Source organism: Lepisma saccharinum, chromosome 15 (assembly GCF_977018435.1).
Source record: "Lepisma saccharinum chromosome 15, izLepSacc3.1, whole genome shotgun sequence".
Taxonomy (NCBI): domain Eukaryota; kingdom Metazoa; phylum Arthropoda; class Insecta; order Zygentoma; family Lepismatidae; genus Lepisma; species Lepisma saccharinum.
The window spans coordinates 13,551,706-13,566,673 of NC_139243.1; the positions used below are offsets into that span (position 1 = coordinate 13,551,706).

Sequence of the window (14,968 nt, forward strand, 5' to 3'; positions counted from 1 at the left end):
GTAGTTCGTGTAGTGTCTTATATTATTATAAAGGTAAATTTTTACAATTTTAAGTCCATATTGGACTCCATATTTTGGTGAAAATTAATATGTATTTACATATGCAGCACATTTTAACTACATATAAATCCTTTCCCTGCTGATAACTGTGTGTCTATATGTGGTTGCATAAATTATAGGTAAGGCAAAGTTCCCCATGCATATAGCACAATGACGTGAAGGTATATTTAGGGGATGTGGGGGTAGGGCTCCACACATTCTTGATCTAAGCCATTTTGGACTTGATGTGATCAGCACCATGCTCTTACCAACTTTACCCACCTCCCCCAGGTACCCATTGAGTTGAGGCTAGGTGAGCCCTGGAGCTGCTTAATGCGAGGATAATGCCATAAAAATTCTGACCTTAGATCATCGACCGGGAATTGAACCTGGGTCTCCAATATGGCAGTCAGATGCCCTACCAAATAGACCATCACAGCTTTCATACATTACAGGCACGCCCCTAAATATATTGACCAAGTTCAAGGGGTTCCGGCCAGTTGAAAATGTGGCACTGCACACTTGTAACTTTGGTCCCATTATTGTCCTATTCTGCACATTTCATGGCGATTCTTGTCAGGAACTTTCCTTGTTAGACGTTGCCTGCTATCTTTGATTTATTGATTGACAAGGTGTATTAAGTCCACTTTATGCACGGTAAGGCTAATCGGGACTGGACCTACAGTTTTAAGTGGAATCCAAACCACTATGTGTCTCCACCCGCTATATTTGAATAAACACATTTGTTTGTGAGCTGAAGTGACATAAAATAAATTTTGTTTCTGCAGTAACATTAATGAACATGGGAAAACGTATGCCAATACAATCATTTTAAAGAATTTTAAGTGTGGATTGTTGCAAATCTTGTACTTGGACTTTATAGAATAAGATGCATCTGAACAAATGTTCCCTAGGAATAAGTATTTCAAACCACTTCAGAAACATAACTGTGCATCAAGTCATCATTCGTATTCATCGTCGTAATCAATAAACAACTGTAGAAAAGCTACTTAAAATACAAGATAATGCTGAAAAGAAAGTTTATTATGACCATAACTAGAGTATTTTTACTGTCAAAAGTATTATGTCTAGTTACTCACCTGTTTGTTACCTTACTCTAACCAATGATTTAACGTAACCGAGTAGAAAAGTAAAATTAGGTGCTGGATTGATGGCCGAGCAAGTTAAGAGGTCAACTTTTGATCTTTCACCACTGAAGTAAGCAGGTTTGACTCCCACCTTGGGCATTGGTGTTCTTTGTGATTGTCCCTTCATCAGATTCATCCAATCATCATCACAATTAGACAAAAATGGCAGGAAAGTGGCGCTAAATATCAAAAATACTAATGAACAGGTAAAATTAGTTAACTAGAACACACTGCAGTACAAAATGTGGCACATTGGACAGAAAGTAAAATGAATCTTGGAAGATGCATATGTGTGCGTGTGTCTGTACAGTTCGGCAAGAAAAGTGGTTTCTATTTTCTCAATACAGAATGTGTGCCTACGTCCACCAGAGGAACATGGAAGATTTAAAAAGTTTTCTCCAGATTCGTGGGACATATCTTCCATGTCGCTTCAAGCACTTCTGATGACATACAAATGTGAAAATAGTATTTTATCTGACACCACACAGTTTGTAATAACTTAACACCCTTGACATATCCACAACTCACTGTGCTGTAATCTGCACTAACATTTTTTTCACACTTGGCAACAACAGCACTCCTAGTGGTGGAATTTGGAAGTGCTAGTGACTAGCCCACTAACTTAAAAAATGAAGCATATGTACTATTCTTAATAATTTTCATTAGTTATTATTAACAACACTTTTTATGGTTTGAGGGTATTTCTTAACTTGTCCATCTTATTGTTGCTTTACTAGTCAGAAAAATTTCATTTACAGGTTTCTTCTGAAAGGGATTGGCAAACACATATTGCAGCCAGTAAGTGCATTTGACCGAAAATATCTTCTCGCAGCCAACTCCACTGAAACTTCTGCTGCAAAAAATCAAATTTCAAAACACAGTCATAAAGGAAGCAGATACTTGAAAGTTGGATCAAGATCAGCTAAGAAATTCGTTTGCAATGCGTGTGGTAAATGCTTTGGACAGAACTCGGACCTTAAAAAGCATTCACGAATACACAGTGGAGAGAAACCCTATGTTTGCAACATATGTCAAAAGGCATTTTCTGATCAGAGTGCTTGCCTGCGCCATATTAGATCACAGCTATGGAAATAATAAAAAATGAAACTGCGAAGGATCAACATTGAAAATTACTTATAAGTGTCGATCAAGAAAGAAAACCTGAAGAATCTTCAATGATATTGAAAAATATATAAGGTATGCCCAAATGAAAAGGAGACTACAGTTATATCTCAAGAGTATTATATTACAGAATATTTGCATTACATAATATGTGAAGTACAGTTAATGTGTAACATGATACCTACACATAATTGCCATTGATATTGATGCACTGATCCCAGCACGTAGGAAGGGAGTGGATGACTTCAGTGTAGAAACTCCTGGGTTGCTTACGGATCCAGTTTTCATGGTGTTCTGGCTTCATTGTCACAGGTGAACCGTTGACCTTTCGGTGATTATTTTAAGGGGCCAAAGATATGGGAGTGACATGGGAAATATCGGGGCTGTATTGATAATGTGTGAGGACTTTTCATTGAAATTTTCTAAGCTGGTTGAGGGTCTTCTTGGCCACATGTTGCCTAGCGTTGTCCTGGAACAGCACTATCCCCTTCGAGAGCTTACCTCTGCACTTGTTTTTGATGGCCTGTTAAGCCTCAGCAACGTGTTGCAGTGCTGCCAGTCGATGAGTAGATGTCCTTCATCCTGCGATAAATTTGTGAAGCATGCTCGCCTTCTGAGCAAAGAAATTGGATTACAGCTCTCTGCACTGATCTGGAGGAATCCATAATCCACCCGTCCGTGCAAAATCACTCTCGCCAACTGAGGAAACAGCAGGCGAAGCCGTTCTCTACACCTGCAAACTGGGACAAACACCGTGCCATCTATCAGGAAACATACTTACCTTCTTCGATTAGATACAATGCCACTACAGCAAAGGTGTCCTTTTCATTTGGGCATACCTTATATTATTTAAAACTGGCAAAATTCAAGGTCTGGCTAAAAAATTAGACTGGCAACTCTGTTGGAAGTATACATGCAACAGTGTGGTGCAAAAGTGCGGGAAATAAATCTTAAAGCTTCAAGAAGCTGATGAAAGAACCCCGTGTTACTGTCACTCTTAGTTAGTCTGTAAGCAGTGCTTGAAGGTGGAGGTCCACAATTGTGTTGCTGTAAAATGGCAACTGTGAAACTCGAGCAGCGCATTAGCCTCGGAATTCCTGGTGAAATTGAAGAAATCTCTGAGTGAGTGTCCACCGACTCTTTATAAATGCCCACCATGTCTAATGTCATTTCAATGCTGACCCAGCGATAATTCCAAAGATTGTCAATAATTTTTGTCACATTTTCTTCTTTCGTTGCCGTGACAGGGCAACCCGGTCTTCAATGTCCTCACATTCCACGGTGAAGTGGCTGCAACAGTTTCACACACTCACTCTGTGATTTCTTCAATTTCACCAGTAATTTGAGGGTAATGCGCTGCTCGAGTATCATATTTGCCATTTTACGACAACACAATTGCGGACCTCCACCTTCAAGCACCGCTTACAGACAAACTACAAGTGACAGTGACACAGGGTTTTATCATCAGCTTCTTTAAGTTTCAAGGTTTATTTCCTGCACATGTGCCCCCCCCCCCCCCCCCCACTGCTGCACGTGTACTTTCAACAGGGTTGCCAGTCTATTTTTTTTTAGCCAGACCTCGTATTGTATATGAACCAAATGTGTATAACAGGACAGCCATCTTCATCAAGCCTTAATTGATTCACTCAAAAAGTTGAAGTTTTGTAATTGATGTGCTTGTAATTTTTTTTTTCAATAAGTAATTTATGTATTAGCCAGTGGAGACCTATCAGTGCTCTCTTTTGTTGTATTCATTAACAGAGCATAAAAGTTCTTAACACAGGTACACGAGAAATTCAATAATTCTGCAAAATTGTAGAAAAATCTATGAAAGTGTACTGGATTGAGTTTCTTTTCTGTCAACAAATAAAGAAAAGAAACTAAAGGAAATAAAGATTACATGAAATTTCTCCAATAGTACTCTTTTTCATTTTGTTTGTTTGAAAAAATAACTTCCTTTTTTTTCCCCAAGTTAAAGCAGGGATGATCGATTCTTTGTGACTAGAAACTCACTTGAATTTGTATTTGATGTGTGTATCAAAGAATGCCGCGTATTACGTTTTCAATTATATCGACATGGACAATATGGCGGCAAGCGGACGTGATAAAACTCTTTTTTTGAGACTACTTGTAACTTGCAGGAAAGTGAATATATCTTCTGAGAATGTATTTGAAGCATCTTTTGAAATAGCAAACACTTCTTGTGAAAGAGAAAGTATACTAAGTGATCTTTCTGTGAGTTTCATAAACGTAAGTGAAAAACAACTATTAACATCAATGCCCAAATCAAAATCTGTGGACTGCGTTTACAGGAAAATCATGTTTGTGAGAAATGTAGTATTTATGCTCACTTTTTCAACATATCCGATGAAAGCACAACCTACTTGCTCGTAAAACATTTAAAGGGGATTAGTTTTTGTAATTTTGTCTCTTACATGGAAAATATCATTTCAGCATTTCACATTAAATGATAAGTTTTCAGCTTCCAAGTTGTTACCGAATTTCTTATGAAACTACGGGACTGTAGATGCTTATTGATATTTCTCTACAATCTGACATTTTGCTTTGAAGGGAAATTAACCACTCACTTGCTCTCGACTTAGTCTTAATCCTTTAAAAAATAAACGTAACTGTGTTTTTACATTATTTTGTCATTTGTGACACGCAAGCCTTCACAATAGTATATTTTATGAATCGACGTAATGTGAAACTACACTTGAAAAGGGTCATGGTATTTGAAAAATATACAAAAACAACTTAAACAAGCTTATTCAATGAAACTAACCTTGAATTTAGCCAGTTTTCACTACATACATCCACCATGAAATCTTCCTCATAATTGATAATAATTGATTCTCCAGTTACACAGCTGCAATCACAGACCTCTAGATACCAGACTTGAAACATGGTCATCTTGATGCCAAATATTTCAAAGCCAGGGGATACTATCATGGCTGCAAGCATACCTTCATATTTCCAACAACTATTTTCAAGATTGTGAGTCATCGCACCAATTTTTAAGTTTACTAGTAAGGATATATTCCACCCCACAAGTGAGAACAAAGAATTTCTTCATAAATATGAAAACAATAACAAGCTACAATGCGCAGCTCTGCCATATTTCTATCCCCCTGGCTGTGTGCGAGCAAAGATGTGCAGCTTCATACAGAAGTGTATTGTTTCTAGTCTGTATCTAGAGGTCTGTGGCTGCATTTGAATTTCAATTAAAAATTTTTGGGTGCGTCAGCACTGAGCTATTTTGTACCCGTCACACTATACGGGGTCCAGCCCCTTATCATACAAAAATAAAAGCATGTCTGAAAACTAAAATTTCCTTACCTTGGTTAAAAGCTGAGGCTAAAAAGGGCGCTCAGCACAAATAAGGACAAAACACAGGACAACACAGAATTTACTGGTTATGGGGCCAGTCGTCAGAGCCTCGTTAGTCTGCAGTCCAGGGTGTACTACATGGAAATGAGGTTGACTATTGGGTGCACTACGTGGAAGGAGCACTCCTTGCACCCCCTCTGTCTGTGGCTGCAGTGCACTTGGAATGAAGTAGTTGCGAGTTCCATAAGAATCGGTCATTCCTGATTTAAGGTAGCTTTCAGGCTGAAATGACATGGCAAGTAACAAGCTACACATGTCATTTCGAAATAAACCTTCAGATATAAATGCAACATTGGTATTGAACTGATACAACAAGACACACATGCCTCTTTTGTGTCATTCATACTGGGAAATTTTCTCTGGCCTACAACATGTGACCTTGATCTGTTGGTTGTCAATGCATGGGAATGTTTTCCTACAAACTGGAGGGAAAAGTGTTTATTCCAGTGCATGCAGTTTGTGGTCGTGTTGCTTTGTTGCTTGTCACTTCAGCTTCATGTCACTAGCCACATGTTGCTTATCACTTCAATCAGAAAGCTGCCTAAAAGAACAAATTATGTATTCTTACAGTTCTGTGTAATATTCTTGGAATAGTAAAGCCTTGTCTCAATCATCAGTTTCAGGATCGATATTTTGTAAAACAGCTCCAAGTTGTAATCATCCCATGACAACCTGCTATCGAACCGAGTGCTGGAAAAGGGAAAAATTCTATCTAAAATAAATGTTTGATTATTTCATACATGTATGAAGGGAAAGGTTGGGATGATTTAGTGACTAATATCCTAAGTTTGTAACACTCAAATAAACTCCTACACTTTATTACTTTATCTTGGAAATGCAGAATTTTACAAATATGTTTAGAGTTACATTGCTCTTCTGTGTAAGTCAAGAATGATTATATGTTTTTTCAAAATTATTTTTGATTTCTGTGGTTTTTAATGAAGATTGGAAACAACAAGACAGAATGTGAAAGGATAATTCAAAAATATTTTACAGTGGGTGCCCTCTTAATCGGCCACCATGGGACCAGACCCTTGGCCGGATAACGAAATGGCAAGTTAAACCGAATTATGTAATTGAATACAGATTTATGAATCTGACACTAGTCGTTCACCGTACTCTTTCCTGTATGGAGTTCGTCACATATACATTTCACTGGTCACTAAATTGCATTGTCTCTTTTCACTCATTTTGCCAATGCAAATTACTGTACAGTGACTGCATTTAAATAACCATGTACGGTACAGTACACTGCTCACACAAAACAATAACAACGTCCACACAACAATACTTCCTTCCACTGCTAAACTGAATAGAGAATTTAACAAGAAAACTGGAGGCTAGAGACAAACACAGTCGGGAGAGGTGCCGTATGAGTCACTTCCTCAGCTGAGCGGCTGGTTAAGAGGACTCTCACTGTATTTATAATTCTGTACTCACTTCATTGATAGCATCTAGGAGATGTGAAGACATATTTCAAGAGAAAGCAACATGCATACTTTGGTGTTTCAATACATAGTTCATTATCACAATGCAACACCAGTATAGAACTCAAGTGTGGAAAAGATTCACCGTCTGACAATGCTACCCACCATTGTTTAAACAATTCCAAGAGAATTGTGATTTGATAGAAACACTTAGCGCTGCAGAACACTCGAGAGAAATGGATTGTTACTTGATCATGTTGTAAAAGGTTCACTGTTTAGCATTCTGTGGTGATGATTCTGTAACTAATAGTTTTTGAGTTGCCCTTTCTAATCCCATGTGCAGTTTTATTTTGTTATTTCCAGTGTGAAAACTATAATCCACTGAAACAGATAATTTTGAACCACTATGTACCATATAGTAAGTCATAGAAGGTTCCACTTACTAGAGAAAATTTGGCTTACTTACAGGTTTCCAGCAAGGACGAAAGATGCACATGGTCTGTTGGAATTGAATACAAATGCAATCAACAATTGTGCAATGAATGTGTGTGACGAGAGAAACCCAAACCAATTAAACAACACACCAAGGTGTTCTGAAGTGGCAATATATGTTTGTAAGATATGTGGTAAATTGTTTAATTACAAGAGCAACTTTAAGAGACATTTAATAATACACAGTGGAAGAAAACCATATGTCTGTGATAAGTGCAACAAAGCTTTTTCAGACAGAAGCAGTTGTGTGCGGCACCTAAAAAATCATATCAAATAGAAGGTACGCGAAGTGAAACAGTCTTGTGGAATGTAAAAGATTTTTTGTCTCGATTAGATATATGGAACTTTGTATTTATTTGTAGAATGATATTTGTAGTAAATAAAAATTTAAATTACAGTACAAAAATATTATGGTGCCATTACAAAATTCAAATTATGAATTGTATATTTTACACTGATTATGCAAAATAAAGATTTCAATCCTGATAGACATATTCACATGCTAACCTTAAATAACTTTATTGAAGTCTATGGAATGTTGTGTAAAGTAGTTCATTTTTAAGACAGCTATTTCTCATGCCACATGTTATCACAGACAAATCAGTATTTTGGGATTTGCATAACTCACAGGATAATCAGAAGTTGGAGAAGCATTTTATTAGGAAATAAACTTTAGTGTTTAAGATTTTATTTTGCATCATTTCATGACAAAATATAATAGGAAAATGCACTTCCAACTTTTTGTGTGACATAAAATGAACACTATAGTACATCGTGCTCTCTTTGTGTAACCTGCTTTGGCCTACATTGTTAGGTAAAATCTAACAATTCTGGACTTATTGTTATGTCTTGATCAGTAGCGGCGATTGGATTCCAGAACCGGGAGGCAAGGGGCCAAAACTGGGAGGGGGGCAAAGGCAATTTATTTCCCTTTGTAGATAAGGTTTAGCATGGTGCGGGGGCAAAAGTGATAAAAAGTTGGGGTGCCCTCCCCCCCCCCCCCCCTAATCACCGCTACTGGTCTTGAATATTCTTTAGTATGTGGAGGTCATGTGCAAGCAATGCATTCAACCATCTCTCTACTTGTCACGTACAATGTAATCCATTGAAGTGTAGACCGCCTCGTCGGTGTTTGAGCTATCGGCAAGCGAGGCACTCGTGCCTGTATGTCAGCACCGAAGAGATGAAGCAGGCGCCAACAGTTCTTAATCATTTCAAGAAGTGATGTACTTACCAGATATATAAAGGGAGGGGTTCAAACTAGTCATCTTCGATGCGCACACATACTTGATACATCTTTATGAAGACACCCACTAACGTAAGCTGGGGAGGGGCTAGAAACCAGTATTTACAGATGTCCTGAAAGTAGACATGAGTCTGTGAAGTGATAAGGATCTTTGTTTTGCATTCCGTGGCCTGTTTATTAGTCTGGTGACTGTGAAGTGATAGGGTGCTTCTTACTTATTGTCCTTTTTTCTAGTGTATTCAACTGCAAAGTGTGTTATGGCTCAGCAAATGTTTTCTACTGCACAGCATGTATTTATTTATGGTTCGTGTGTAACTCAATCGGCACGTGAAGTTCAAAGGGGATTTCCATCTCCGGGGGTGGATTGACTGGAATTCTATTAAGGCTCGGGGGGTATGGTATTTTGCGGATTTTTTCTCATGGAAGAATATTATTTGTTCTATTAATGGGGAGGATCTATCTTGTCCTATTTGGTTTCAAATTCCATTAATACTCCTTCCGTTGTTTCTTTAGTATAAAATTACATTATCTTCAAAAGTTCTGTATACAAGTCAAATTCGTATACCCTGGAAGAACTGAAACATAACATCCGGCAAGAAATTGCCAACATTAATCAATGGGAACTGCATCGAATTATGGATAACTTCATGAAGAGGTGTCAAAAATGTGTGGACAACGAAGGTGGCCAGTTTCAGCACCTTCTTTTATAAATTGGTAAGTAAATGAATTTCTCTTTAAACTAGTTACGGAAACTTTCGAGCTTGATTCACGAACAGTCTACAGTGTTGACATACGGCCATGACTCCTTGCTTGCCGATAGCGCAAACACTGACGTAGCGGTTACACTTTGATGGATCACTTTGTATAATTGAAACAATTATTTGTGGTCAAAGCAAACCTGTTAATGGCAATATATTCAGAGTGGTGTTCATTGTTAGATGATGTCTAGCGGTGCACGTTCTTGCATCACACATCCTAGTGTGTGGGTGTAATGTTTTTGGATGTCATAAAATTGTTGTAGTTACTCAAAAGAGTGAGAGACGGGGTGAAAAGTATAAATAATGAAAAAACTTTTTGAATACTGTTCTTTTGTATGTGTATCACATCACCATATTATTGCAGAAAAATCATGAATGTATTGCACGTTATGTTTGTTATTCTTTACATACATAATTCTGAATTATAACAGAAGTGCTCGTATATTAAACATATCTATATTAAACGTATATTAAACATATCTATTCATGCAAATTAATGTACAAAAGAAAAATCCAACATTCAAGTCATTATGACAACTAGGTGCAAGTGATGAAAGCTTAAAATTCTAGCACCAAATTGTATATTCAAGTTTCCATTCATTAGACATAATTTGTCTCATTTCTAGGTTTCCACCAAGAAGACTTGATGCATCAGGGGTGCTTAATTGGAGTAGACATATGACCCTTCCTGCTGATAGAAATTACAACCCTATGAAACATGCACACAGTGAAGAACATCAAAGAACAAATAAGTTAGTTTGCAAGGAATGTGGGAAACGTTGCTTAAAAAAGTCTCACCTTGAAACACATCTAAGGGTGCACACTGGAGAGAAACCGTATAAGTGTAGTGTGTGCCTCAAAGCATTTGCTGACAAAAGCAATTGCACCAAGCATATAAAACTCCACTTCAGGCAGAAAATCTGATCTAAAAAAATATAGGAATTTTCATTATAGGTTTTCAACATAAAACTTGTAGACAAACATCAAGCAATGTAATATGAATCTTAATTATATAAAAAATAAAAGAATAGAAACACATATTTCATTTGTTGTATGTAAAATAATCAACTTTTTTTAATTTCAAATTTGATATTTAAAATTTAATTTTATTATTATTTATGTGCATAAAATTGCAAATTTGATTTGGAAACTTTTCACTCATTATGCAAAATAAAAATTTCCATTCTAAGATGTATATTCATAATATTCACTTTGCAGCATAATTGATCAAATTTCCTAGATTGTGCATTACTCTTAAGGTAATCCAGACTTGGAAAGTGTGAGTAAAATTAATGATTCATATTTTGTTTACAATTTCACACTTTGTGACAAAATATGGTAGAATAATACAATTCTCATCTTTTGGAATCAATTAAGAATGGACACATGTCTCTACTGATACATTTTGTATGTGGCAAAAATATACATTAGAAATGTATTTATACAGGTGCTTAAATCATAACAGATCTGATGCCACAATGATGTCAATTGAGAATCTTTAACTAAGTGAGATTATGACAGCATGAATGATAAATGTATTCTGAAGTCACGTGGTGCAATACTTGTGTCAGTTCCCGCCATGAAAACAGTCCAGTCAAGGTCATGCCACCCACCTACAGTGTTGCCAATAAGCAACTATTTCAACTTTCAATAATAATGAAAAAAAGATGTTAGAAAATAATACTTAATGTAAAGAACATTACGAGGTATTTTTTACACTTAAATACTTTGTTGGCCATTCAGAAAGAAATGAAAACATGTTTCCATGAAATTTGCGAGGAAATATTTATTTTTTACTTCAACCTGTAAAAAATAATGGAAGCAGTGACACAAGAGGGTTGAAAAAATAGTGAAACGTTCTCAAGGTTCATAGATATCTACAGTATGTATTTTATACACAAAATGTATAAGCATGTGAAGTAAAAAAGCAAAATGTTCCAAGATTTGCAAAAACATTTGGGTCATGTATTGTAAAATATTGTGGCTGGCTAACTCGCGTGTAATTTGATCACGTAAAAACTTTCAGCGAGAAAGTTTGTAATAAAACATTGAAATTAATTTTAAGAATATATACAGTGTCTTTAGAGTGACATCTCAGCTATATTTTATGTTTCATTTGAACGAATTTTGCTGTGCATCGATCTTGCGCTCATCTGACGCCGGCGCCTATGACGTGAGCCCACCTACATTTACTTGCTGGGGGAACAAAATAATTCCCATTAGTCCATATATTTGTACTTGGTCCACAGTAAGAATCATCACAATCTCTCTCTCTTTCTCTATCACAGTGACGGCACCAGGATTAATCATCTAGGGGTACTGAGGGGAATGCAGAATCAAATTAAGGAGGTGCAATGTTGAAAATAAAGACAACATGAAACAAATATGTACCTATGTTAATTCCAATCAACTTTTAGTAGGTTTCCATAAAAATATGCCATTGAAAGTGAATTCTACTACAGCAATTGACTTAATTTTTGTGTATTTGTGTTATTTAGCACCGATTTTCTGCCACCTTTGACCAATGAGGATGAATGATTGGATGACAGTGATGAATGGACACTCACAAAGAACACAAGGCCGGGACTCTAACCAGTGAAATTTAGTGGCGAGAGCAAAATTCAATCACTTATTGAACTGTGCCACTGAGGCAGTGTTTCATTTTTGCAAGATTCTACCACAACCAACAAACATGTTTTGTAATTTGAAACAAACAAGGCTTGTTCAAAGGAAGGCCAATGGCATACTACATTATGTTTACATTTCAAGAAAATGTAAACCGAAAATGGGCCAGCTGAATAAACAAAATGAGAAACAAGTCTTAACAACAAAGCTGGCGAAAGAGAGACAGCAGCCGCTGATCTTTGTAGAGACCGCCTCTACTACATCAAAGCAAATGTTAAGATGGTCCAGTTCATTGATTTTGCATTAACGTTTATAACTCTTTCTTAGTGACTTGAAGACAACATTCACACCTCGAGCCCCTGCCAAAGTTAAAGTACTGCTGATAAGTTGTACAGACTTTTCAGAAATCCCGCCTTCAGTTTCTGTACTTGTGCAAAGTTGATGTTCTTCCTCACTTCTTTGTTATAGCCAAGATTTCTGAAAAACTTGTAAACTTTTCCAATGATTACCTTACTTTGTTCTATAATGTCTGTTCACCAGGCATGTACGTCACTATCACTTGCACCTGCTATTGTACCGCACGTAGGTTACTGCTCATCAATGGCATTCATAATGAATGCAAAACCAAATAATCTGTACACAATACACCAACGAAGACGCAATCAACCGCATACGTACAAAGCACGAAGTGTTGACTGAGCAGCTTGAAGAAGTGTGGCAACCCTGGAGGGCCAGGGGTGTGGAGGAGGCAAGGGGAAGCTCCGACTTTGACTGGACTGTTTTTGTGGCGGGTACTTTAGTGTATTAGCCCTGTAGGTGTACATGGAACCACAGAAGCAGAGGCACATTACCATCCATCCAACATCAAGAGATATTGAAGTGCAGACATGCTTGTTTGTGGTGGCATCTCTCTTTTAGGACAAATTGAACTAACTCTTAAGTGCTCCCGCATGGAATCATCACAGCCCAGTGATATAGAGATGACATCCTGGATCATCATGTTGCATGTTATTCATATGAAAGGGATGAGATATTCATTTTGTGTCGATAATGCAGGGAGAACGTCTAGTCAATTAGAGAAGCACCATATCTGAAGAATGGAATGGCCTACAAGGTTTCTGGACCTGAATCCCATCGAGCACATTCGGCATGTTCTTCCCTCCTCCTTCACAAAGCCTGCAAGATCTTCAAAGGGCTCTCTACTCCAACAATGGACCCAGATGTAGATGGAGTGGGCCCATTCCCTTGGTAACAGCATCAGCATCATTGTGAGTTGTATGTTGCTGTCTGCAGTGATCATATTCTCTGGTGGTGGATTTTTTGTGTATCCTTAGGATTGATCACTTCTGTGTGTCAGATCAGTGAAACATTATTTTCTCTGCAACAGTGTCCCATGATTTGTTGCTTTTCATCAAGATATGTCATCCATGAAGTGTTTATTCAGTTACAAGAAGCATTTGTGCACCAGCTGGTGTTAATTTTAATTTGACTGCCTGATGTGTGTCATGTGTTTTCCCCATCATCATAGATAAAAGAGAAAAGATCTCCTGTTAATGGAACAATGGCAGAGTCGGGGCACATACTGAAGGTATCAAGTCACTCACTATATGGAATTGTTTTATTGTATTATTATTACTATTGTCTTTTGTATTTCTAGTTACACTTTTTTGTATGCAACTAATTCGTATGTATTTGTTCTTTTCTCATTTTTTTTGTATCTGTGTATTATCTTACATTTAGCTTACTGGTCCATACACAGTTTATATCATCTTATACCGTGCGTTCATTTCGATCTTCAGCCGAGAGATCGGGAGAAGCGTGGCGGGCGGCGCTGACGGAGATGCCGACATTTGCGCCCTGTAATGCCCGCTTATTTTTATGGACATATGCAGACATTTATATAAATATTGCAAAATGAGCACTAACCTGTGTTATAAGAGTACGGTTTTAATTTTAGTAGCTTAGTGGCTGTATATACTGATGATTTTGACACGCCCATATCCTGTGAAATACGGCGTAGAGGTTTGTTTGGAGAACCTTCTAACGCTGCACCAATTTAATCGAGTTTTACTTCGGTTAGAATCCGTCCTTTTTGCTTAGGTGTTTTAAAATTTAATGATCCAGTTTCTCGTAATTTAAGGACAAGATTTCTAACCGTATCTCTATGTGGAGGTGAAACGCCTGGGAATTTCTGCACAAATTACCTACACCCTTCTCGACACGAGTCTGTTTTCACGTAAGTGCCATACATAAGAATTCTTTGTTCTAACGTGAACCTTGCGGCTGGCATTCCAATCGTCTCACTGACATAACACACATACACACTGCAATAACACAGACAAGTAACGGCAAGTATCCAAGAATATCACTCTTGCGCACAGTACGAAATTAGCACGCTCTTGGTTTACATTTGTTCGCCACTATATTCACAGCTCTGTCTTCATCTAGTCGCGAAGGAACAAAAAACTCGAGCTCGGAGATTTCGGATTGCAAGGAAGCTCACGAAAACCATTGACTTTAACGGTTTCGTCTGCAGCGTAATCTTGATACAGTGTTGCACATTCTAAACCTCCAAACGATCCCCATCGACACAAAACTCTTTCAAGGATATAAACTTAAGCAGGACGTTACTGGTCAAAACTATGATTAAAATGTTTTATTATCTGTGGCTCTAAACATCGTTTCTACAGCGTATTTATTTGTGTATATAAGGACAGAACT

At 37.4% G+C, this 14,968-nt stretch overlaps 1 protein-coding gene across 8 annotated transcripts in view; it reads left to right on the top strand.

Moving 5' to 3' along the window:
• LOC145999604 (uncharacterized) overlaps positions 1–14,968 on the top strand; it is a 107,811-nt gene that overhangs the window by 46,180 nt on the left and 46,663 nt on the right. Inside the window, exon 4 of one of the 8 annotated variants that reach the window (XM_083136665.1) lies at positions 7,595–7,928. The exons of the other annotated variants lie outside the window; for them this stretch is intronic. Coding sequence (XP_082992791.1) covers positions 7,595–7,895 — 301 coding nt within the window. The 3' untranslated portion in view covers positions 7,896–7,928. Of the gene's footprint in view, positions 1–7,594; positions 7,929–14,968 lie in introns of those variants that run through there. 8 annotated transcript variants of the gene reach the window in all.